Source organism: Harmonia axyridis, chromosome 1 (genome assembly GCF_914767665.1).
Source record: "Harmonia axyridis chromosome 1, icHarAxyr1.1, whole genome shotgun sequence".
Taxonomy (NCBI): domain Eukaryota; kingdom Metazoa; phylum Arthropoda; class Insecta; order Coleoptera; family Coccinellidae; genus Harmonia; species Harmonia axyridis.
In genome coordinates, this window is record NC_059501.1 from 77,604,727 (window position 1) to 77,632,312 (window position 27,586).

Sequence of the window (27,586 nt, forward strand, 5' to 3'; positions counted from 1 at the left end):
GAAGTGTTACACAGGGATCATCGCATCCTCTTCTCAGCCAAGTCTTTCAACCTCTTCTCCACTGCGGCAGAAAATAAAAGAAAAGTATGCAATTTTTTGTTTCTCCGATTCACTAAGCGCCACAGGTGAGAAACGCATATGCCTTCCTTCATGGCGCTTTAGCGCCCTCAACGGGATTCGTATCGTTCCCGTATTCCCAGTCTTAAGGCGGATCGACCACAAAATTCTCCCTGAAAATTATTGGAAGTCCATATCGGCAACCCAGTTGGACAACACGGATTCCCAGATATTACATTTGTTTGGTTTTATCTGAAGGAGTGAATTTATTACACGGCCGCCTTTATGAACGGTATAAAACGTGAAGCCTTAGCATTCATATCTGGGCTGTAAATCTTATGAATTCTGGGAATCTTCCTTTGTCTTTCATTTCGCAAAAGGGGGCAACGCAACGAGGATGGAGAAAAAGCCTATTTCGTAAATGTTTGTTGAGTTGTGTTTTCTGCTCGAAAATTTCCTTGATAAAAAATGTAGGTATATTTTGTTTACTGGAATGGGAGAGTTTCCTAGAAATGGAAAGTAGGTTCGAATTATTCAGTTTGTTTCATTCTCAGACTTGTTTTTTTATTATTTGCTGGAAGATACTTTATTTTAATTGTTTTCAAGGATTAAAAACATATGCAATGACGATAAAAATTTATTGTACCTTCTCACTTCTGATCCTCATATAATACATCAATATTATTCCTTTCTACCCCGGTATAATTCTAAATATGTCTGGGAAAGGTTGAAAACAATCCTATATCTCTTCTTTGGATTACTTTGGAAATTCCAGATATCCCCACTTTGCATTGAAGCGAAAATAGTTTTTTCAAACATACAATAATACCACTGATTGATTGAATGGAAGGAAAAATGATTTTCTCAGCCAAGGAAGGTTTAACTTCACCTTGTTTTTTTTTTTTAAAGAAATTAGTTAGTTTCCCTCTACAACATTGCAATATTCGTAATCAAAGGTCATTTTTATTCAATAAAGTTGAATTACATAGACGTACAACTTTGCTTCCGTCGTTTTTTTTCTGAAATTCGAGGCTTAATTGTAAAAAACTGGTTATACATTTATGATTCAAAGTATCATCCATCGCTGGCCACTATTTTCTCATCTTTCGTGCAGGGTACGAATTCCACGTTGAAAAAACTGGTCATCTTTTGAAGCGATCCAATTTTTTACTTATTCTTAAGACCGGTGCTGGTCAGCCAGGCCGTTGATCGAAACAAGTAATATATCGAGGGAGTAACGTCTGGAAAATACAGTGGGTGGGGTAGGACTTCACATTTCAACGTTTCCAAGTATGTCTTGACCACTTTCGCAACATGGGGTCTAGAATTGTCATGCTGTAAAATCACTTTATCATGTATCTCGTTGTATTGCGGCCTTTTGTATTTCAATGCTCGGCTCAAACGCATTAATTGCGTTCGATAACGATATCCTGTGATTATTTCAGTCAGTTTTAACAACTCATAATACACTACGCCGAGCTAGTCCCACCAAATACGGAGTATGACCTCGGAAACGTGAATATTCGTTTTGGCCGTCGACGTGGAAGCATGGCCGGGATATCCCAATGATTTGCTGCACTTGGGATTATCGTAATAAACCCATTTTTCGTCTCCAGTCACAATGCTATGCGGAAATCCCTTCTGCCTTTGCATTGCAAGCAGCTGTTCACAAGCAAACAAACGCCGCTTCAACACATTGGGCACCCAATTTATTTGTTTCTGAATCATTCCCATGACTTTCAAACGTCTTGCAAATTTTTTCGAATATCTCAAACAGAAACCAAGATATGGTGAACTGTTTGAAACATTAATTTTTCAGAAAAAGCCTGTAACTCAAGAACGAATTAAGATATGATCTGCCTACTGATACCCTTGCTTCTTGAAGATTTTTTCTCAATCTCATGGTTCTCGAGATGGTTTCAGTGAACATCTAATTTGGGACACCCTGTACACGGTTATTGGGAAAATTACGCCTAAGGGTTCCACACAATGCTCAAAATATTGTTCAACAAACAAATTCAAAACTACGAATTCGCTGGAGTTGAAATTTTACAATCTTGTTGAATATATATTTCAACACTCAATACTCTATGTTGATCGCTTAGTCAGAACCAGAGATGTAATTCAATAACATAAATAATCCATTGGTAAAATTTCAACAGAATGTCGGAATCCAATAATTTTCAGGAAGAAAAGATTAATACAAATACTGGGAATATTTCCCTCAGTTGTCTATTCATTCTTCGGGGTTCACCCTCGGGATGTAACTAGCCAATCTCAGGAAATATTATACCATTCCTATTCCCCTAGTTGTAATAATAGCTATTCCTCTTTTATTCCCTAAATATTTTTCAGACCTCATTTCTCCAACATTGGATCCCAAAATTCCTGCTAAATTCCCTCTACGAACTTCAAATACAAAGACATTTACCAGAAAAGGAAAATCCCCTGTCGAACCTGAGTGGTTGGAAACATAATTTTCTTTATCAGATTTCACATCATCGATATAGCGAAATTGGCTGTCATATTATGCCTATATGGAGGCTTCCTTTGTTCTCACTTTTTGCTGCGAAGATGATCTGAAAAGCGTAACTGGCAACTGAAAACCCCGTATCTGCAGGAAATTAATAACAAAATCGGATTCCCATATGACAAAGAATCGAAATAATATCATAGAATTGGTGAGAGGTTGACATCTAAAAGGAGGATATGGAATTTCAGCAAAGGGGATTTATTTCTCGTGAAAAGTCTCTATTCCAGGATTCATTTTGTCATGGTTTAGGTACATTTGGTAATGACCAATCATTTTTTAACTTCCGCTTGTTTCCAAGACATTTATTTCCAGAATAGCATTCCAAATTGCATGAAAAATGTGAAAAGCATCGAAGGGATTATGCAATTTCAAAAACTATGCGATTATTTTCAACAAAGGACCAGGCAGCAACCTAACTAAAAAATTATCAATTTTTCAGAATTTTTCTTGTATCATAGAATATGGACCTGGACAAGAAAATCTTTCAGACCAACTCAATCCTATGACTAGTTTGGAGATACAGGATGTAGAAGATGAAAAATGAGATTTCTTAAAAGTAACATTTCTTGTAGGTTAACTTTTTGAATGCAACACTTTTGCGCGACAAAAATTGCTCATCCACAAGGTGATAATGACAAACAGTATTGGCTTTGCTATGACCAGTTTTTGAGATTTAAAAGGTAATAATAATTTTGGCCGGCGACGTAGAAGCATGGCCGGGATATCCCTATGATTTTCTGCGCTTGAGATTATCGTAATGAACCCATTTTTCGAGTCCAGTCACAATGCAAGCGTTGCAAGCAGCTGTTCACAAGCAAACAAACGCCGTTCAACATCTCTCGGCTTCAACTCGTACGACACCCAATTTCCTTGTTTCTGAATCATTCCCATGACTTTCAGGCGTTTTGAAATGGCTTGTTCCGTCACTCCCAATGATCCTGCCAATTCTTGTTGCGTTTGACACGAGTCTTGATCAATTAATGCCTCCAATTTTGAATCTCCGAAAAACTTCTCTCTTCTTGAAGCGTTGAAGCCACTCTCGGTACATTTTTTCACTAATAGTGACCTCACCATAAGTATTTGAGAGCATTCGATGAGCCTCAGCCACAGATTTCTTCATAATAAAGCAGAAAATGAAAATCTCGAGAAAGCTGACATGTTTAATCGAAAATAACTTTATGATGCAGATACAAAATCGAGTAATATTTCGATGGCGTCTTGCTTACAAATCCTTATTGTATGACATCTATGATCTATTTATCTCGACTACCACTACCACATCACACCGTATTTTCCATAACATTGAGAAACAGAAAGTTTCAGCTACACAAGAAACGAAACAATCAAAATTTTGCAAGAATAGTTTCCTGGCCTTGTTCTTTTTGAAGAGTTAATTAAATTTGGCCACCGAGATCTTATGTTTTAACACCTTGTAGAGAATCTATCGATTCCCTCGAAAATATTCGAGTTGAGTTAAATTTCGAACCAAAATGCTAAAAACAGAACTTGATGTAAAAACTTGGAATGGTCAAAGCCACAACCCTAAGGGGTCCGTAGAAAGGCTTTGCTAACGGTCGAATGAAAAACTGCCTGAATGCCCATAAAACTCGGCATTTTAGGGCGAATAATTCAATTGAGTTCAGACCAATCTACAACTACAACATATATTCAACACTTGCACCGACAACGAGAAGAGCCAAGATTTTCACATCTGTTCCCGAGACCGACGAAAAAGTACCTGCAACGACCCAAGTGACCAGCGACCCTAAAAAAAGATTAGATCTAAATATCTTATTGCAAAACCTTCAATTAATTATCAATCGAATGTTAAAATAAGGCAAAAGCCATTATCGGAAACGATGCGTTTCGTTAAAAATATGCCTACCAGATAATACAATTCAATAAGATACTTCTTATTCGTACAGAATTCCTCATAATTGCTCCCAAAGATTACTCATCGCTAAAGTTTCATGATAAATCGTCCTCTGCATATTCAAACCTAGGCCATGCCGTCTGTTTCTATGGATACAGAATACGGGAAGCGGCATTGCATTATCATGAAGAAGTATCGCTGTGCCTCCAGAGTTATGCCTCGCTAACGAGACTCAAACATTATGTTAATTAGTGTAGAAATTATGAAATTTAGTATCATTAATTCTGTAACCTCCTAAACACCCTCGAGCGTTACGCTATATTCCATACCTGGAACTGAATTGCTGATGATAATGGTTCATTGACTCATGCTTCAACTACTGGAATTTGTAGAAGGAAAAATGAAGGGATAATTTTACGTGGTTCGAAAATTATTGAAATGAAAGGAAGTTGTGTTTGAACTTGGGTACTTGACTTCCACGATATTTATGATAATTTTTCCACCTTGAAATATGGCAACTGAAAAAAAAGGTGTAAATTTCACTATAAGCTCTGAAATTTTCACTGAATTCTTTTCATTTTTGGACGCTTTTTGCAAAGAATTAGCTAGCAAAATATCTGATATTTGAATATTTTGAACCGAGACACATCTTGACTCATGGAGTCTTCGAGGTCAAAATCGATTTTATCGGTCATGGTTTTCATCGATTTGTGAAAAGGAACAATTGTCTTGGGGAAAGAGATTTGATCTTTTGCATTTAAGTACGTTTTTTCTCAATTTCTGCACTCACGTGGACTTTTTTGGTGTTTTTTAAAAAAACTGTCGAATTCGGTCGACCGAATTCAGCATCTTCGGTAGTGCGACCAGGTTTAAATTCAGCGTACCTTTTGACCGTTTGGGGATGAAGCCCCCTAAAGATTCATTTGAGGGAAAGTTTGTCAACGGAAAGACCATAATGTCTCTAATGGATTTTGTTTATTATTTATAACCCAGCATCATTTACTGCTTCAGTCAGCAACTTCAATATGATTGCCACCACCAATTGAGTAGTAGTTCAATAGTTGAACACCATGAATATTATTATTTCTTTGTTTTTAATACTACTGCACACGTCCTCCAAAAATACTCTCCAAATAAACTCGGTCATAAAATAAGAGGCCAATTGAAAAGTCCCCGGTTTACTAGAGTAAAACACATTTTTTTGGCAAAATTCGATTTTATTATTCAACATAATTGCCTTCGAGGGCGATACAGCGATTATAGGGGTCTTCCAAATTTTCGATAACATTTTTGTAGTACGGTTTGTTTTTCGCTTCAAAAAAGGCATCAGTATTGGCGATTACTTGTTCATTGGTGCTAAATTTTTTTCCAGCGAGCAATTTTTTCGAGGTCTGAGAACAGGAGAAAGTCGCTGGGAGCCAGGTATGGCGAATACGGTGGATACAGAAGCAATTCGTAGCCCAAGTTATGTAATGTTGTCATTGTTTTCATTGATTTGTGACACGGCGCATTGTCTTGATGAAACAGCACTTTTTTTTTTAAATGGGTCCGTTTTTTAACGATTTCATCCTTTAAACGATCCAATAACGCATATATTAAAATGTTGATGGTCTGGCTCTTTTGGAGGTAATCAATGGATATTATACCTTGCGCATACCAGAATAATGATTCCATAACTTTGCCAGCTGACTGTTGTGTTTTTCTCGCTTTGGATTCGGTTCATCGTGTGTAGTCCACTCAGCTGACCATCGATTGGACTCTGGAGTGAAATGATTGGGCCATGTTTCATCCATTGTCACATATCATCGCAAAAATTCAGGTTTATTGCACTTAAACATTGCACTTTTGATCGATTGTGAGCTCGCGTGGCGCCCATTTTGCACACAGCTTTCTCATGTACAAATATTCGTGAATGATATGAAGAAAACGTTCAGATGATATCTTCACTTTACGGTCATTCAAAATTATTTTGTGGACTTTTTGATTTTTTCGTCAGTGACAGCCTCTTTTGGGCGTCCACTACGTTCGCCGTCTTCGGTGCCCATTTCACCACGTTTAAACTTAGCATACCAATCAATGATGGTTGATTTTCCTGGTGCAGACCCTGGAAACAATTCATCAAGCCAAGATTTTGCTTCGACTGTATTTTCTCCCTTCAAGAAGTAAATTTTTTATCAGCACAATATTTTTTTTCCATCTTTTCTCATATAACAGAAGTAGCTACACTCACAACGCAATACCCCACAAACTAATGGTTGAACTGCTGTCAAATTTTGGGACGTATCGTTTGAAGGTTGGTACCAACTAAAAAGCATATGGATTTAATACTAGCACCGCCATCTGTGCATCAGACCAGGGTCTTTCCAATTGGCCTAATACCTAATGAAAATATTCAATAATAAATGCGCATTTCAGGGCCCTAGCGACCGAGGGAAGGGAAGAGGGGAGTTCCCCCCCTACGGCTAGCTACAGTCCTGGCGCATTTATCATAAAAATTCATTACATCTCACTACTCGCTTTCCAACAAGATGAACCAAATGAAGAAATATTAATATCATAGTAGAGACGAACTGACGCGAAAGCAATAAACCCTGTTGCAAAATCCGCTGAATCTATTTCCAATCGAGAAACCTAAACAAACCAATCATTATCCTACCCGCCGAATGACTGACGGCTATTCATTCAGAGAGATCGAAATAATTGAACGGGGAAAAAAATAAATGAGATCCCGAGACGGTACAGGGATAAATTACCGATGAAATATGGATTTTACGTCAGTTTCGGGACCTACCCCACCTCGGGGAAATATTCGGGCTTATTGAAGTAGCGGATAACAATAATTTGTTTCCGCTTTCATCTCCCGAGTCAGACAAGTTCCAATTTAGATCTCACGAGAAAAGGAAACTTTCCGAGCCAGAACTCCGAGTTCAAAGGTGGAAGTCTAGGAAGGATGAATTGATGGAACACGTTCGAACGTCAGAAGGAGTGCTGAAATATTTTCCGGCACAAAAAAAATTAGACGATTTAATTGCCACGTCATATTCGATATGAAATATGGGGAAACAATATGTGGAAAAAGAAATTCTTAATGTCGGCTCCTCCGCAAGATTGAAAAGTTTGTTCGGTTTCAAACTTTCTATCCCGAAGAGTTCCACCTCACTTTTGCTGGCTTGAATCCCGTTTTGGAAGGATTTTTCGCTAATGCTGAACTGTCTCTTTGAACTGGAAGTGAGTTCATGGTAGGATTAAAAAGTTCGAACTAAATCACTTCAGATTATTTTTATAGTTCACTACTTACGGTTGGTTACCTTCGGATCGGTAGTTCCAACGAACTGCGAGAAGTCATTGCCTACCCTGTTCTTTGGTTTCTGTGTTCGGTTAGCTTTGGATTGGAACGAACTTTCTGGAAAATGAAAATCTCATAGACGAACTGCGAGAAAAAAATGACCGCCTATCCTGTTTCTTGTTCCTAAATCTCTTTATTAAATTATATTCAGATTTCGCAGTTCCCGATAGAACTTGTTTGGAATTGCAGTTCTTACCGGCCAACTACGAGAAATAAATCATAACCAACACTGTCCCAGTTCTCTCTGTTCTGGAAAGAACTGATTGGAAATACAGTTCCCACTGCAAGAAGTAAATGCACTTTCCACCAAAGAACTATGAGAAGAAAGTCACCGCCTATTCTGATCCTAGTTCTCAGTGGAACATTGATGGAACACGCTCGAACGTCAGGAGGAGTGCTGAAATGTTTCCCGGCCCAAAAAAATGGACGATTTAATTGCCACGTCATATTCGATATGAAATATGGAAGAACAATACGTGGAAAAGGACCTCAGCAAGATTGAAAAGTTTGTTCGGTTTCGAACTTTCTATCCCGAAGAGTTCCACCTCTTTTTTGCTGGCTTGAATCCCGTTTTGGAAGGATTTTTCGCTAATGGTGAACTGTCTCTTTAAACTGGAAGTGAGTTCATGGTAGGATCGAAAAGTTCGAACTAAGTCACTTCAGATTATTTTTATAGTTCACTACTTACGGTTGGTTACCTTCGGATCGGTAGTTCCAATGAACTGCGAGAAGTCATTGCCATTGTTCATTGGTTTCTGTGTTCAGTTAGATTTGGATTGGAACGAACTTTCTGGAAAATGAAAATCTCATATACGAACTGCGAGAAATAAGTGACCGCCTATGCTGTTGTTTGTTCCTAAATCTCTTTATTAAATTATATTTAGATTTGGCAGTTCCCGATAGAACTTGTTTGGAATTTCACTTTTCACCGACGAACTACGAGAAATAAATCATAGCCAACACTGTCTCAGTTCTCTCTGTTCTGGAAAAAAACTGATTAGAAATACAGTTCTCACTGCAAGAAGTAAATGCACTTTCCACTGATGAACTACGAGAAGTGAGTCACCGCTTATTCTGTTCCTAGTCGGAATAGTTAGTTTGCGTCGTTTGCGATAGAACTCATGCGATAGAACTCATCAGAAATGCAGTTCCCACCGACGAACTACGAAAATTAAGTCACCTCTAACAATGTTCTCAGTTCTCTTTGTTCAGGTGGATTTGGCTTGTATAGTTCGCACACGAACCAGCTCGGAAATACAGTTCGCACTGCAAAAAGTAAATCCACTTTCCACCGATGAACTACGAGAAGTATATAAGTCACCGCCTATTCTGTTCCTAGTTACCAGTTCTTTTTGGTAATTTATATCCGGAAAAGTTGGTTGCTATAGAATTAATTTCGGAAATGCAGTTCCCACCGACGAACTACGAGAATTAAATCACCTCTGACAATATACTCAGTTCTCTTTGTTCAAGTGGGTTTGGATTGTCTACATAGTTCTCAAGTGAACTACACTTCCCACTGCGAGAAGTAAGTACCCCCTATCCTGACCCTACTTCCCAGTGCTCCTTGTTGAGTTATATTTAAATGCTTGATATAAGTATTTCGCTATAAGACTTGTTTCAAAAATGACATTGGGGCAACGAACTTTCAAAAGTAATAAACGTCAATCATAATTTTTTTGTCAAGTTACATTGGAATTGTTAACTCGTAAAAGGACTTTTTGGAAATGCACTTCCCACCGATGAACTACGAGAAATAAGACACCGCCTGTTATGTTCCTAGTTCCAAGTTCTCTCTGTTAAGTTATATTTGAATTACTCGATCGGAAATCCAGTTCTCATCGGTATTTAGATATTTGGATCAGGTAGTTCGTGATAGAACTTTTGAAGCTCCCACATACGAACTTTAAGAATTAAATAATCGCTTATCATTTTCCTAGTTCTATTTATCTAGTAAGGTATGGACTGACAAGTTCTCGAGTAGGTGTAATAAATCAGCGTTTAGTCTTCGTCCTAGTTCCTCTAATTATGCTTCTATCTCAAAAATGTTGCCGATCCATCTCCTTCGTTATATTTCCTAATTCACTAAGCGGTATACTGATATATGTGGGAGAAAGTGGGCATGCGGGTCCAAAAGAGATAAACTAAATGTTCTTATCTCGTGCCAAGGATATATTATAGGGGTTTATTCATTATGAATGCGACGTAGCTAATTATTTGATTCATGCTTTTCTATTGTTCATACGTAAAAGCACAAGAGCTTGTCTTTATGAAATGACCTTATTATTATTTTTTGCGAAAATGACATCGAAAGATACTAATGAAAGCACCAAAGCGAAACTGAAGTGTTTTCATCGAGGTAAATTGCTAAAATATAAGAAAAAATCAGGCTTATTTATGGTCTCCAAGGCTACAATCGAGTTTAATAATTAAAGTAAAAATAATATTTATTCTTCGAATGATTTTCGCACTCGTTCGATCATTCCTCAATAAGTTGATGTTGTTTTGTTGGAACTGCCAATTTGAAACAACTATTCAATATAATTGATCATTCCATGCTGTGTTAATATAACGTATTCAGTAAGCGATGACATAAATCAAATGGTAGTGATTTTGTGTGATGAATTTATCATTTCCCAAATGATGAATGTGACAAATTATCGCAGCGTGCTGCGTGTCCATGCATAGGCGAATCAACAATATCAAGGTATAAAGCAGCCTTAGTTTAATCTAGTAAAATATTATAAATTGAAAACTTTTCGGAATTTTACGGAAAAAATTGAGATACATATACAGATTTAGTTCAATCAGAAGGGTATACTTAACAAATATATGAAAGGGCAAATTTCCTGAATCGGACCAATGAGGCCAACTTGGACTATCGGGTGCAAGGGTGGCAAAAACCTTTGCTGAGTAATAACGTCCTATTGTCTAGATGGGAAATGAGACTGGTGCTTCAGATACAAAGAATCGTTTCCTTAGAAAGAAGATATTCTAGTTCTTAGGCAAAATAATTAAAGAATTTCGGCTACCTTATTATTCTCTCAATGCCATTATCCAGTCACCAGAATTATGTCAATCAAAAGGTAATTAGTGGACACGCCAGTATTTTCAGACACCTTAACCTTCATATTTTCATAAAGATTTTGCTGAATTGGTCCAATCCTGGGTCTTCAACCAGGATTGATTTGGTGGGTTATGTAATATATTGTTTGGATGTCTGATGCTTGTGTGTGCTATTGTCTCTGCCACCTTGAGATTTTTCATTGCTGGAGCACTACAATTCACATATATTCGGTGCGAATATTCAATTCATCTAACTTCTTTGCAACTTTTCAAATGAATTACGGTACATGAAAAAAAATTCAAAATTGAAAACGCAAAGAAATTTTTCGGATGTATTTTTTAAATTAAAAGGCACCAATTACACAATTTCATACAAATCCCTCTTATCCTCAGAGGGCTAAATCTGCAATCCTTATTTTATTACCCAGCATTCGAATACTATCATTAAAAAATATTCGTTGAAAAGAAGGTTTTATTCGCTGTTCATGCAATAGAAGTTCTTTGTCCTATTTTGAGGTTATGAAGATACATCCGAATCAATTCTTTTTAATCTTGTGACACCCTGTATACTCGCAAAAGCAAAGCTCAATGCGAATCATGGGTATTTCTTTTCCGATATTCTTCTTCAATTTTCTATGATTCTGATGATCAACGCAAGCCTTTCGGCTAAGTGAAGAGACACCACATAAGTAAGTAATTTTAGGTGTGGTAAAAAGAAATCCATTATTTTTCCTTAAAATGGCTTAATTATCTGTATCTCGCGTTTTATAAGTCCGATCAGGTTCGACTAGATGACGTTAGAAAGATAATATTACGTACTACAAAAACTTTTTTGACAGTTTTGGGATTAGTTGACCCATCCAAATTTCAGCAGTCTCCTTCATACAGCGGACCTAACCTTTCCAATCGTCTACCTGATAGGCTGAAGGTTTTGGAACGCAAAAATTCTAAGGAAACAAGTGAAATCATTCCTAGTTGAGAGATGCTCCTACAGCAAAAATGAGTATTTCAATTCAAATATTGTCTGATTCAATTTCTTGTTTGAGTATAATTTTTGTTTTTGTTTTTTTGTCTTGAGATTTGGTTTTTCCTGATAATTACTGAGAATCCTATACAAATTCAGTTTGTCGAAAATGGTGAATAAACTATTATTATTATTATTATGAGCTATCAAATATAAATCTTGCATTTTCATCATCAAATCACACCGATCCATTTTTTTTTTTCGTCAATGGATAGCGCATCAATGTCCCCCATCATTTTCACGACATTTTCCAGGTTGATAGGGAACGTGGAGTCTACATCTTACATTCCCTGCATTTTCCGGACCTCCATTTCGTTAAGAAAACTTTTACGACGCTCCGAACCGGGCGATTTCTCTGAAAATTTCTTACCTATCGTCTAGGCGACGTTCGCGATATCGAACGCCATTAGGGAAAAATAAATTGACCCCCACTCGGTCGTTATATGCATTTTAGAAAATTGAACAGAAACGAATATCTGTCTACCGTCCGAACAAATGGCTGGAATTTCAAACATTTCATTTCGGCCGTTCCGATAGATTCCGCGAGAATGGGGTGAAAATCACCTCCGGAATCGGATGATTTACAAATGAAATCATACGAGCAGCACTTCACAAATCTCACGCGAAGGTTCGATATTTCTATGTCAGTTTTATTTTCTATGGATTTTTTTGTCAACGCTGTTTTCGGTTTGAATAACCTGAATAAATCGTCACGTAAGGAACAAGCGTTATGTCTTTTCTAGGTAAACTTTCTTCCCTTTTTCTTTGTATTAAACAGGGTGCTCCACGAATAACAGTTCGGGGTATCCCAAATTCGATGCTCACTGAAAGCATCTCGATCAATATAAGACTTGGAGAAAAAATCTTCGAGGTACTCTTTTTTTCGGAATAATGATATCAGCAATCAGATCTTGAGAAATTCTCGATGTGCCGGTCTAGGCGAATGTTATAGGTGTACAACTTTGCTTCCGTCGTTTTTCATTAGATGGTTGTAGCGGTAAGTTGTAGTCGAATAAGCTAAGGTATTTGTAAACATAACGCCATCGAAATATTAGTCGATTTGTACCTGCTTTGTGAAGTTATTCTCGATTGAACAGGTCAGCTTACGAGCCAAATTCTCTTCATTTGCGGGATGTTTTAATTTTTTGCTTTAATGTGAAAAGATCTGCAGCTGAGGCTCGAATGCTCTTAAATATCTATGGTGAGGCCGCTATTAGTGAAAGAACGTGCCGAGAGGGATTTCAACGCTTCAAGAACAGTGATTTTGATTCGGAGGCACTACTTGATCAAGACTCCTGTCAAACGCAACAAGAATAGACAGGATAGTGACGCAACCAGCCATTTCAAAACGCCTGAAAGTCATAGGAATGATTCAGAAAGAAGGAAATTGGGTGTCGTACGAGAAAAAACCGACAGATATTGAACGGCCTCTTTTTGCTAGTTAACAGTTGCTTGCAAGGCAAATACGGAAGCGATTTCTGCATCGCATTGTGAGTGGAAACGAAAAAATTGGTTCATTACGATAATCCCAAGCGCAGAAAATCATGGGGGTATCCCGGCCATGCTTCCACGTCTACGGCCAAACCGAATATTCACGGTTCAGAGGTCATGCTCAGTATTTAGAGGGACCAGCAGTGTATAATGAGTTGTTAAAACTGACTGAAAGAATCACAGGCGATTGTTATCGAACGCAATTAATGCCTTTGGGCCGAGCATTGAAAGACAAACAGCCGCAATACAACAAATGACAAAGTGATTTCACAGCATGACAATGCTTGACCTGATGTTGTGGAAGTGGTCAAGACATACTAGGAAACGTTTAAATGGGAAGTCCTACTCCACCCACCGTATTCTCCAGATGTTGCTCCCTCGGGCTATCATTTGTTTCGATCAATGGGACACTGCCTAGCTGACCAGCACTTCCGGTCTTATGAAGAATTAAAAATTGGATCGATTCGTGGATCGCTTCAATAGATGACCAGTGTTTCCAACGCGGGATTTGTACGCTGCCCAAAAGATGGGAGAAAGTAGTGGCCAGCGATGGTTAATACTTTGAATTATAAATGTATAACCAATTTTTTACAATGAAGCCTCGAATTTTGAAAAAAAACGGCGGAAGCAAAGTTGTAGGCCTATGTAATTGATATCAAGAATTCTAATGTTGCATTGAAAAAAGAAAATAAATAAGTGCACAAGTTGGTTATTCTGTAAATAAACCTCCTCTGATAGTCTCATGTGTCTTATGTATTATTTTCACCCTACAATAGAATGTAGAATGAGACTGAAACCTTGGTAGAACATCACAGGTAAAGTGATATTTTATGTTATGATACTTCGTGTTGAGGAAATATATAGTTCAAAGTTCAGCATTGTTTTTCTCAAGATGTGGAGGTACATAAAATGTTTTTTTTTCTTCTTTTTCCACCATTGTAGCCGCTACCATTCCCACACACAATCCCAAACAATGAGATATTCCGTTCATTTTCCCCGAACCTCAATCGAGAGCACAGAGACCAGAATCCGAACAACTGAAAGTGATCTCAGATGTTTCCCATCGCAGAAACGTGCAAGTATCCTCTGCGTGTGCGACTCTCCGGGGATGCTGCGAGGGTTTCGGCTCTAAATTATGGTCTATCGAGAGTAGAATGAGGAATGGCCGCAATGTAGATTTTGGGCAAATCCGCACATGATATTTCCCACTTCGCGATTTATACCCAAGGATCGGAATGGGTCGGGCGCTCGCCCTCTCGATCTTTTTCCCTCCAGTGCGATCCGGCTCGAAGGACCAGATTCGTAGGTTAGGAACGTTGGTCGGAAAGTCACGTCGGATTTGATGGGATTACAGTCGTTTGTAACGCTGGCTCAGAAATGAATGTGGTTAGAGGGAGTAACCGGTGTTACTGCTGTTTTTTTGAGCGCGATTGTCATGGATGTTTATAATTTTCGATAATATATTTGAATTCAACTCCGGATTTTTTTCAACTCTTTGAATTTCTATATTGAATGTTTTTTAGCTGCATGGAATGGTTGTTGTACTTATATGGTTTGACAGTTAAGAATGTCAAACTGCTTTGACGTTTCTGTTCAGTTAGGTTTGGCAATCAATCATGAATCATTAAACGCCAGATCAACATTTTCAAATTGTGAAAAGGGCGCTCGCCCTTTCGAATTTTTCCTTCAGTGCAATCCAGCTCGAAGGACCAGATTCGTGTGGTTAGAGGGAGTAACCGGTGTTACTGCTGTTTTTTTTTTAAAGCGTGATTATCGTGGATGTTTTTTCGATAATATATTTGAATTCAACTTTGGATTTTTTTCAACTCTCAATTCGATATTGAATGTAACGGGTGTTTTTTTCGAAAAATATAACTTTAAGTTGGCATTACTGTTCGAGATGACGACCGATTCAACAGCTGTCAAGTGATTTATTCTCAGTTTGGTTTGGAAATTCATCATGAATAGACTCATGCCTGAACAACGCTTGCAAATAGTGCAATTTCATTTCGAAAATAATGGTTCTGTGAGGAATACGTATCGCGCACTACGTCCATTTTATTTTGTTTAGCGATGAAGCGCACTTCTGGTTGAATGGCTACGTCAACAAACAAAACTGCCGCATTTAGAGTGAAGTTAATCCTCAAGTGTATGTCGAAACACCGGTACTTCCAGAAAAACTGACTGTTTGGTGCGCTTTATGGGCTGGTGGAATCATTGGTCCGTACTTCTTCAAAAACGATGATGGCCGGAAAGTTACAGTCAATGGTGATCGGTATAGAGCCATGATTACTAACTTTTTCATTCCTGAATTGAACAACTATGGTGTCCAGGAGCTGTGGTTCCAACAAGACGGCGCAACATGTCACACTGCTCGTGCCACAATCGATTTATTGAAAGACACGTTTGGTGACCGCCTAATTTCACGTTTTGGACCTGTGAATTGGCCTCCAAGATCTTGTGATTTAACAACGCTAGATTACTTTCTGTGGGGCTATGTAAAGTCATTGGTCTATGCGGATAAGCCACAAACCCTTGACCATTTGGAAGACAACATTCGCCGTGTTATTGCCGATATACGGCCACAACTGTTGGAAAAAGTCATCGAAAATTGGACGTCCAGATTGGACTACATCCGAGCCAGCCGTGGCGGTCATATGCGAGAAATCATATTTAAAATGTAATGCCAAAAGATTATCTGCAGATAAATAAAATTCATGTCAATCCAATAATCCTCCGTTGTTTTATTGCAATTTAAAGTTCTATAGCTCTAAAAAAAGCTTTATTTTAGCTGCATGAAATGGTTGTTGTATATGGTTTGACAGTGGAGAATGTCAAACTGATTTGACGTTTCTGTTCAATAAGATTTGACAATTCATCATGAATCGTTCAACGCCAGAACAACATTTTCAAATTGTGGAAATTTACTTTGAAAAAATCAAATCTAAATAAATAAAAAGTTGTAGTTCAGCAGACTCAAATCCAGAAAATCTCGACAACGAAAATTCAATGCATCATTTCAATAATAACACTCATTAATAATAATATTCATTTATTGTCATTATGTTAGATCCCTCATATAAATATTTTACGAAGGTGGTGTAGTAGTAGGAGTCATCGTGGGATCAGTAGCTATGACAGTTCTGAAAGAGAATAATAATGAAATTAATTCAGATATTTCTGAATAGGTTTGAAGTTAAAAGTAAATCATAAAAATGAATAAATCACAGTGTGCAAAATGGGGTGTAGGTATCTTGTTTCTTATATATCTATTGAAAACATGGCAACAATTTCATAATATTCTAAAGAATTTGAAGATATAAAGATAAATATAAAAAGAATAGCATGAAAGGAATAAAAAGTAAATTCCTCGTTCGGGTGCAATAAAAATATGAAAAAAGTAGATACTCTTTCAAACAAAAACATCGTCACTATTGTTTTGCATTGTTTCCATAGTCAAAATACATTTTACAGAATAGGAGACACAAACAAAAAACACTGAAAATTTTACATAATATGTACCTATCCCTTTGAAAAATATTTCATATTATTCAATAGAACAGTCAACAAAACGATTAAAAAATTGGAAGGGAAAATATCTATAATCAAAATTCCATAACTCCGAAACTAACACTTTCGCGTTAGTACCAATCTTCAAAACTGGAACCTGGATAAGACCTATGAGGATATTGAATCAATTAGATTCAAACCTCTTGACAAAACCTTCGGATGTGATGACAACTATCTTCGATTTCGAAGTACCCTTTGAAACGGTCATTGATGACCGTCCCAGTGGAATGAACTTCCTAAATCGTCCATGTGGTATACCGATGGATCAAAATCAGTGAGAAGTACAGTTATTGGAGTATATAGGCCTAAAACGAGGATCTCTAGATTCCTGGGAAAGTGAGCTCTCTATCTTGTAAACCGAGACCTTAGCTGTCTATACTAGCGCCAGAGAGTCTCTAAAGAAACCTCAAAGGGTGAGTATTTACACCACTAAGGATAACTAGGCCATGCCAGAGGTCTCTGTTGAAATGGGTGTGCCGTAATACCATAAATCCAGAGGCAATAAAATAACTCTACTATGGGTACCGGGGCATTGTGGTATTGAAGGAAACAAAAAAGTCAATGAACTTGCGAAAAGGGCATCAAGGTTAACACCTGTTGGTCCTGAGCTTTTCTGTGGGCTTGGAAAAGACCAATTTAAAGCAGCGCTCTAACAATGGGAGTAGGATAATAGAAAAATCCTCTGGAGGAACACTCCGTGTTCCTCTTCTTCTTAGGCAAAGAAATTTGTGGTGCTTTCACCGACCTACACCAAGAAGCTTTTGAAGCTACCACGAGCTTGGGGTGATGGTGGGACTGCTGATTGGACACTTTCGGTGCAAATACTTTTTGTACCGTATGGGTAAGTCAACATATGAGGTTTGCGAGCTCTGTGCAAAGGAGGTAGAAACTGTCAAACACATAGTGTGCAAATGACCAGGGCTGACTGGCCTAAGAACCATTCACATGGGAAAGTCAGTTCTGTAACCTCACGAAGTAATAGCCAAGGCTCCAAAAAATATAGTCGGTTTCGTTAACAGTATCGACGGCCTTCCTTGGTTTGTATGAATAGGTAGGGTTAACAACAATAAACCATTTGGTCGCAATTCCCGAAAGGCTAACAGAGCCGCCACAACCCTGATTCAGTGGATAATAAAGTAATAATAATAACACGTTCTTGTAACTACCAAGCTTCAACAGATGCGTGTCAAAATTTCGAAACATAGAGTTGAGTCTAGATCAAGAAATTGAAGGCTACATTTATTTGTTGTTTGAAAAGGGTGTTAAACGACTTGCGTGTATTGTTTTCTGTTTGGAAAAAATACTGTGCAAGCAAAGTAATGTCTTGATGGGTGTTATTCAGACTCTGCTTCATCGGCAATAATGGTTAAAACGTGGTATGCTGACTTTAAATTGGACTCTAATGTAATGAAGAAGTGCATGTTTGCCGAGGTTGAATCCTATTCCGAAATAAAGGACCAATTTTTCTAAAGAAAAGGTATTGAAAAGTGGGGAGACGATTGAAGTAGGTACATATATCACTCTTAAAGCTGACTATGTTGACGAATTTTTTAAAAATATGTTTTTACTGTTAAGTCCTGGAAATTGAGTAAATTGTTATGAATGTTTGCCTTAAAAAAATACAGTATTAAGTATCATCGTAGCAATACTTGTTTTCAAAATCATGTAAATGTTGTGTTAAGTTTCGAAAATTTAATTTCATTTGAATTTTTTTAATTTTCTTCAATTCCTGAAAAACCCAGACGAATTTTTTCAATTTAAACATTCTTAAACGTAAAAAGTTCAGGGAAAGGCAATTTTTTTTCCGGACGATTTAGGGGTTTATCATCGAGAATAAGAAGCTAAAATTCAGATAATGTGCATATTTGAAAGAAAATTGAAACATTAAAAATGGTTACTCACATTACACTGTCCAAAATTAAAAGCACAAATGCTGCGACGGCTGCTTTCAAAGAGAAGAATTCCATATTGATACAGTTCAGTGAATACTCAAAATGAAAGGAAAGCGAACCTTTTATACCAACCACCACGAATTTTTCGAAGGAAAAATATATAATTTTTCCAATTATCGAAAGTGAATGTATAAGGAAGATAAGCAAATAGTTGTCATCGTCCATTTCAATGGACAGACATGAATGAAGATAATGTTCTTTCGGTAATAGGGCATTTTAACGATAAAGCATTTGATGGATACGTTTTCAATGTCTAGAAAATTCTGTAAAGTAGTATGAATCACTCGAATAAATATAGAGATGATGCGTTTATTTCAGTTTTTATTTATATCGAAATGTCGTTTATTATAGCCATTGTTATAATTGTAAAACAAATTGTGTAAACAAAAATTCAAAGAAATCACGTTTGCATACTTTTTTATTGCAATTTCGGCATAGCCAACTGCAGAGCTTTTGGAAAGAGAAAAACGCTAGATTTTTCATTTCGAATTACCCAGAAATGTGTTAATCCAAAGAGAAAGTCACTTGTGTATGAGAAATATTACTTCGATGGAATGTGTTGAGCTCCATTCGAAATTTCTTAAAATACCAAGATCTATTCAACTGTTTTGTATTGTATTTTGTATTATGTCATTTATACACAGAGATTTATATTTATTTCAATAAAATAAAACAAAACTTTCACAGCTTTTGTTCAATAAGTGTTCAAATATGTATCCAAAATGAATTTTTCATCAATATGATTGGGAACGTTGCGAAAGCTTACTCACTCATTTTTCAAGACTATCAGAATCATCTTCTGCAATTCTGAAAAAATAATATGTCATTAAGTACATTATTTCAAATTCTTTAGTATTTCCTAAAAATTAACCGTAATATCAATTATCAAGAATATCAATCCATTATAATCGATTGATATTCTTGATTGATTGATAATTATCAATCACTATTCAACATTTGATATAGTTCCAAAATTATTCTCTAACTTTACGCAATTATTTATAGTTATTAGAATAGGTGTTTTGTCTCAAAACCTCTATATATGAAATAATTAGAAAAGAACTGATATCACATAATTATTCAAAATTTCATAAAAATGAAAAAAATATGGAAAATGAAATACTGGAATTTCATTCAAATTTTTATAGAATTTTAATAGAAAGTGGGAAATAACTTACATGGGCTGTGCTAGATATATCACCATGAGTACAACAAAGACAAAAATAGAGAATAACTTCATTTTGCTGGTTCAAGAAGTTGACTAGATTTTTCTACCAACTAAAGGCACGTTTTATACCCCTTGGGTAAAAGAAATTATGCCATTTAACTCTCATTACCTTGTTTAGCGAAAAAAATGGGGCAAGTGTAGAATGGTGTAATTGTGAATTTCTTCAATTAAAAGTAATTTGCATTCGATTATTATAAATATCATACTTAATTACATATTTAATGGGACTTTTGGCTCATTATTTTCAACAATAATCAATAGAACAAAAAAATTACCCGCTTCAAGTTCTCACAATTTACGTTTTGGACAATCTAAAATTCAAAAATGAATGAAAAAACTATTCATCCTCCGTACATCCTTAAAAACATTCCTCGAAAGCAGTATTTGCATTAAGTTTCGTACAAAAATCGGTTGATATACTTCATTGATCCTTCTAACTTGAGAACATGACCAATGAATTCTGATGGCAAAAATTGAGGAAACGAAATTTTGAAAAGTATTTCATCACAAAATCTAACTAAGAGTATGGAACACTCATTTCGAAAGAATAGCAAACGAAAGAATTCATGTTTTATGTAACATTTTCAAAATACGGTCTTGTTTTTATTTCTTTCATGATAATATTTGATATTATCAGCTGAGATTTTGAATTCCATACATTTACAGTATTTACAGGATTATGTAACCATCTCGGAAAATGTGAAAGGACTTCATTTCTAAAATTCTTTTTTATATTCATCTTTCAATACTATGTTTTGAATTGAAATGAGTAAGTTTGAATTTTCCAAAAAAATAAATGTTTAAACATAAAATTTTTTTCTGAAGCGAATACACTAACAGTTCCACATTTTCCGAGATGGTTACATTATTTTGTTTCATATTTAATTTCTTGTTTTGAAAGAATTCACAGTTTGATCATGCCTACTTCTGATTAATATTTCACGCAGAATATTACACCACTCATTAGGTGCTGAGGGTTTTAGAATGAAGAAATATTGAACAGAAATTTATAACATTCTTAATTTCAGTGATAAAATATCATCACAAAAGAAATAAAAACAGGACCATATTTTTAAAAAGTTACGGGAAACATAAATTCCTTTGTTTTCAACCCTTTCAAAAAAGTGTTACAAACTAAAAAGAACTCTTTACACTGAATTATGTATATTTTCATGGCAATAACGACGTGTAAAACGTATAAAAAATACAGATTTCGGAATCTATAAGAAAAAACTCAATAATCTGAGTACTGCACTGAAAATTTTAAAATAACATGAAATGTTTTGAAGGGATCTATGAAGTGATCAAATCCACAAAATTCAAACAAATTCAGACTACTGATTTCCAAGTTATGGATAACAGAAATTAAGGCCAATTTTCATGAATCACCCTTTATCTCTGAGACTAACAGTGTTAGCATACACAACAAGCAACCTTTTTTGAAAGCCCTGGAAAACCTCTATTCACCACTAGGATATGGCCAACCACTCATGTTACACCCTGTATTTTAATAAAACATAAGTCATTATGTACAGGGTGGGCAAATTCCTATGTTTTAGCCCTACAATTTTTAAATCAGAGGAGATAGACAAAATCTAATAGCCCATTCTCGTTTTTTTTTTCAGAGATACTAATGAGAGTAATAATCATTTTGGCCCACCTTCTTTTGTTTTCGAGATATAAGCGAAAATTGTATAAATGATGATATCGACAAAAAATTATATCTCCGCTAATACTGATGATAAAGATCTAAAATTAAAACATTATACAGGCACTTTTTCACATAGAATCCAGTGGCGTATAATATAATAGAACCATATAAATATTGAGACTCTTAGGTAAAAAAAGGTTTTTGACCATTCTTTATCATTTATATTAATACTCAAATTAAGCTTTTCAAAAATGACATAGAAATCTATTGTTCCCATTTGAAAAAACATAACTTTGGTCATAGCTTCGTAATTGAAAACCTTTTTGAAAAGACGAGCACGCCACTGGATTCTACGAAAAAAAGTGTCTGTATAATGTTTCAATTTCAGAGCTCTATCATTAGTATTGGCGGAGATATAAATGTTTTTCGATATCGCAATTTTTCCAATATTCACCTTAACTCGAAAACAAAAGAAGGTAGCCAAAAATGAATAATACCCTTATTAGTTTCTCTGAAAAAGAGACAAAGAATGGGGTATCAGATTCTGTCTATCTCCTCTGGTTTAAAAGTTATAGTGCTAAAACATCGAAATTAGCCCACCCTGTACTTGGATAAGATTGAGCTTCACCCTCAAGCCGGCCCTGCATCTCGAAACTACGTTTTCAACGACAAAATCTATGGGATTAAGACCCCGGGTCGCCAGCTAGCTCATATCCGGCGTTAGGCATCCATTCATCTTTACTTCCGGATATGGGCAAACAGCGTATGAGACGTGTTTGCGGACCACATGTATATTGGGCCGATTCCTTCCATCGCGATCCAGTTCCTGGGATAATTTATTAATTACAATCATTTCCGGGGATTTTCGACCCACACGGTTGATCATTTAGGCAATATTAGTTAGGTTAGACAGAAATTTTCAATTAGGATCTCCGTGGATTCGATGAATGGATTCCCAAAGTATTTTTATGGAACTAAATTAATTAATATTGATGCGGATAAGTTATCAAGTTAATTACATTATTATCTGTAGTGTATATTTATTTCGATGCGCAATTCACTATTCATTTCTATATGAATAATAAACACACGTCGTCAAAAGTCTTGGCCCCCCTATCAACTCTCAACTTGTTGAATGCAACATGATAATTTTTTGTTTGTGAAATCTTCACTATCTTATCACTTAAATGAAAACAATAAACCAGCAAAAAATGTATCTTGTTCAGGAGAATACCTATACATGTCTATTCGAAGTTAATCAGTTTCCAGCGAATAACAACAGTTGTAATATTGAGAATATTCCATGGAAAATGCCGGGACATCCAATTTCTTAGTTTGACCGGGCAAGAATCCTAGTCCTACATCAAGAAACTTTGTCGAACCACCAGACTGCGCAACGTTGGAATATTCCATGGACTTCAGTTAGTCGCATAGTGGTTCTTTTCCTGGCAGCGTTTCCCGGAGACCGGTGCCTGGTCGATCCAGAGTAACATCAGCAAGGGAAGACCATCATCATCATCAACATCAACCAGCCCTTTGCATCCACTGCTGGATATAGTCTTCCCTCATTTCTGCCCACTGTCCTCTATTCTGAGCACTCTGCATCCAGTTTGTAGTCATCCTCTTGATGTCGTCAGTCCATCGCGTGGGAGGTCTTCCCCTGTTTCTTTTGTCGGCTATTGGTCCCCACTCGAGCAGCCTTTTTGTCCATCGTACATCTACCATCCGCGCTACAAGCCCAGCCTAGTTCCACTTGAGCCTAGCTGTCTGATAGATAACATCTGAGACTCCTGTTCTCACCCGTAAGTCCTCATTTCTAACGTGGTCATGAAGTGACACACCGAGCCTCGATCTTTCCATCGTACGTTGCGCAACTCTAAGCTTCTTAGCAGATGTGACAGTTGGAGTGAAGGTTTCGACACCGTAGGTCATAACCGGCAAAATGCACTAATCAAATACCCTTCGCTTCAGACAAACCGGGAGATTACTCTTAAACACACCCCCAAGTTTGCCATACGCAGCCCAAGAGAGCGTTATTCTTCTTTTCAACTCGCATGTTTGCTTGTCTCTCGAGATTCGTATTTCATGACCCAGATATATGTATCTATCCACCAAATCCACATCATGGTCACCAATGGCAATATTTGCACTAGGGACCAGATTCGTCATGTATTTTGTCTTGGATATGTTAATTTTCAGCCCGACCTGAGCACATACCTTCCGAAGATCTTCCAACATTTTCCTGATATCTTGTAGGTTGTCAGCGACTAGAGCTATGTGATCCGCGAAGCGCAGATTTGTTAAGTTCAAGCCATCTATATTTAAAACCTTTCCGCTCCATTCAAGCATCTTGAAGGCGCTCTCCAAAACAGCGATTAATAATTTGGGTCACCCAAATTATTTAGGGAAGACCATTATATCGCAAATTCTACTCGAAGGAATCGAACGGTATCTGTAACAGCCCTTCCAAGTCATTTTTTGGGACCTAAAGACGGGTAGTCTCACCCAGTAACATAAGGAGGTAGTTGCATTCTTCCAATTCAAGGTCAAGAAGACCTTTGAGAGTACCTCGGCTATCACCTGGACATAGAGCTACCTGTCGGTAATGGACAGAACTACACCAAGACTGGCTTTTACCAAAATGCCGCAACGTATTTTTTTCGGACTAGTCACGATTCGTTTTGCAAAGTGATAGTAGACGTGAAAGGGTTTGGATAGGTCCAGGCAGACTAGAGTGACCCAATTTCGTCCGAGAAGTTGTGGCCTTTCAAGGCGGATTAATATTGTGCTGGAAGGATATAATGTTCGGTCACCGTACCCCTCTTATCATTGTTGAAAAAAAAATGAAAGGTGCCATCTTCTTAGATAACATCATTGAACCAAACATTATTCTTCTGCACAACGAATTTCATTATCAGGATGATAACGTCCCATCACACCTCACACAAAGGGTTCAAAACATTCTTCAAGTTGACAATATCCGTAGAATGAACTAGCCAGCAAACTCACCAGACATTAATCCAATTGAGCACGTATAGGATAACTTAGGGAGAGCAATATCCAATCGCCAAAACCCACTTTCAACAATTGAGTTTAGCACTTCAGGAAGAATGGAACGATATGCTTGAAAATTTCATCAATGACTTGATTCGTGGGAAGCCAAGGGGTATTGGGCAGTTGATTGAAAGAAGAGGTGTTAATGAGGACTGTTGAATTTGGAATCGGTTGTGTATTAAATAAATAAATAAATAACTATAATTCATCGATAAATTCAATTTTGTTCTCATTTTTCCTATTTTGTCTCATCCTGCATAAAGCGAAGAGTAACAAACAAAGATGTTCTATCAAATATATTGCAGTTGAAATAGAGGGAAATATTCATCTCATTTCCAGAACATGAATTGTTTAAATCTTAAGAAACCTAGGGGGTCCAAGACGTTTGACGATGTGTGTATATTATTCTTAGATAGCCGTATACAAGGTTCTGCACTGCGATAGCCTATTAGACGGTTATGGAAAACCGAGTGGAAAACTAATCATAAGTTTGTGCTAAAAATTTGCATACTGGGCTTTGAGACAATGACCTTTATCTCTAAGATCCCTAGTTATACCGGAAACAGACAATTACTTTCTAATTTTAAATGGCACACCCAGTAAATTATTGTAATTAATTATTGTAATCTTCGGTTAAAATATATGTACAAGTCGAAGATTCACCCTGTATCTTTAAAATATTCGTGAAACAATACCTACAGAAAATCATGCCAAAAAAGGTAAAACTATAATTTTGTGAAAAAAATAATCTAGCGTCGTACAGTGCTGGCGTCTACTCATTTGCTTCCAAAAGAAATAGAAGTTAAAACGAATGTACAACTTCATACACTGCATAAATTTTGGTCATCACAGTAGCGCCAGAGGCAAAATGAATGGGTACCTAAATTTTGATACGCTGAAAGCCACGTGGTGATAATCCCTCTTAAAGTTGAACATCCAAATCTGACAAGTCTAAAGTCTGACAAAAAGCTGAACATTCAAAGAATTCCACGTCTGACAAATCCAAATAAAATTAATCTGATTCTAATGTAACTGATGCGTCCTGTTGCAGAGGCCAAGGCCAGGATCCTGGGTCCTAGCGATCTCCACGTGAAGGCAGGAAGCTCTGTCACGTTATCCTGCGTGATTAATCAAGGACCACACAACCTGGGGACTGTGCTTTGGTACAAAGGTGATGAAATATTGGAGCTGCCCCAGGAGACATCGCAGAATGATATCGACGCAAACGCCAGGATCAGGGAAGAGGTGAGTTAAAGTTTATTTTCAGCTTACGTTTTTTCTTTCCCAAGTTTTTCGCGAAATCTTCTGGAAGTATTTCTGGGTCGGTAGAATTGTATTGATTGATCGGTTGAACTCTAATCGTGTTCTTTTCGAAGTTGCGTATGCTAAAATTGAATAGAAAACTTCATTTCATATCCTTTAGAATACTTGTATTCTGCAGACTTTATTTTGACAGAATTTTCATATTTTTTTTTCTTTTTTTTTTAGTCTTTATCCTGTTTTTTCAGGATAGGTTAATGCCGTGGTAAAGTTGGTTAATTCTTGAAATCCAACTAGGGTCTCTGTAGCCTTACGAAATTTTGTTCCCATTAATATCAAAACTGCAGATTCGATCGAGATGAAAAAGACCTGGCAGTAACCTAATGGAAACATTGTCACCGGTCAATTTTTCTGAATTTTTCGTATGTTGTAGAATATAAAAACTATAAGAGTCAGAGAAAGTCTTCAAAGACCTCCGGTATCTTTTTTCGAAATAATTAAATATTAGAAAGCATATGGTAGATATCTTCAGTTGGCGAGTTACTGGACGTTTCTTGAAAAATGATATATGATCATAATTAGTATCATATGAACCATGAAAATTACTGAGAAAAACGTTTTGGAATTTTCGAACATTTTATTTACTTCTTTATTCTTGCCAGATACAGTACAACTACTGGTGACAAAGCCTATTTACCAATATACAAAAATTATCATAAAATACTATAAAACATTCAAAAAACAACAACAACGTTAAACTAAACAAAATAAATTTTTCAGGTACAACTTTAGCTTAATATTAAAGTTTTTTTTAGTTCTTATATACTTTATTGCTGCTGGTGTTTGGTTAAATACTTCTTTTTCTCGGTAAATTGGGGAGTCCTGGGCTTTCCTTATAAACCTGAGTTTACTTCTGATGTACCTCTATCTCGGGTGTTATGAGTATGTACATCATGTACTAGTGTAAATCTATAATTTGACTCAATATAATTGTTCGTCATGCCATGTATCAATTTAACTTGTTCCAATTTCTTTAGGTTATGAATGTCCAAAAGTTTAGTGTCCTTATATAATATTGATGTAGGTGTTAACATGCTATAGCTAAATAATATTTTTATAGTGATATTTTGGAACACTTGTAGCCTTGTTAATAATGTATTTGATGCATTTCCGCAACAATCAATGAGGTACCTCAGTCTGGAGGAGATCAAGCTGTGGTAGATCATTTTTTTGTGTTGTTTAATGAGCATCTTCTCAGTGAACCCACCACAGGAGTTTCCTTACGTATCATGAGTTCTATGTGTTTTCCCCAATTCAATCTTTCATCAATGTACAACCCTAGATATTCGTGCTGTTTCACACGATCAAGTGAAATATCATCAAACTTGACTTGTATTTCATGGAATGGCTTGTTCTTCTGCCTTATACACATATATACAGTCTTGTCTTCAAGCTTCGGCTGAAATATTAATAAAAATATA

At 36.6% G+C, this 27,586-nt stretch overlaps 1 protein-coding gene and 1 long non-coding RNA gene across 4 annotated transcripts in view; one reads left to right on the top strand and one right to left on the bottom strand.

Annotated features, from left to right (window-relative positions):
- The window catches only part of LOC123679138 (zwei Ig domain protein zig-8-like), a 520,657-nt gene that overhangs the window by 480,648 nt on the left and 12,423 nt on the right, over positions 1-27,586 (top strand). For both annotated transcript variants that reach the window (XM_045616547.1, XM_045616556.1), the window contains exon 4: positions 25,897-26,090. In XM_045616547.1, coding sequence (XP_045472503.1) covers positions 25,897-26,090 — 194 coding nt within the window. The remainder of the gene's footprint in view (positions 1-25,896; positions 26,091-27,586) is intronic.
- Positions 16,426-20,201, bottom strand: LOC123679199. 2 transcript variants are annotated; one of them, XR_006747368.1, is made up of 3 exons: positions 20,091-20,201; positions 19,683-19,719; positions 16,426-16,533 (listed from the first exon to the last, which is right to left on the bottom strand). It is a non-coding gene; the product is annotated as an uncharacterized LOC123679199 (long non-coding RNA). The 2 variants fall into 2 exon arrangements; XR_006747367.1 differs by lacking the exons at positions 19,683-19,719; positions 20,091-20,201 and adding an exon at positions 18,863-19,675.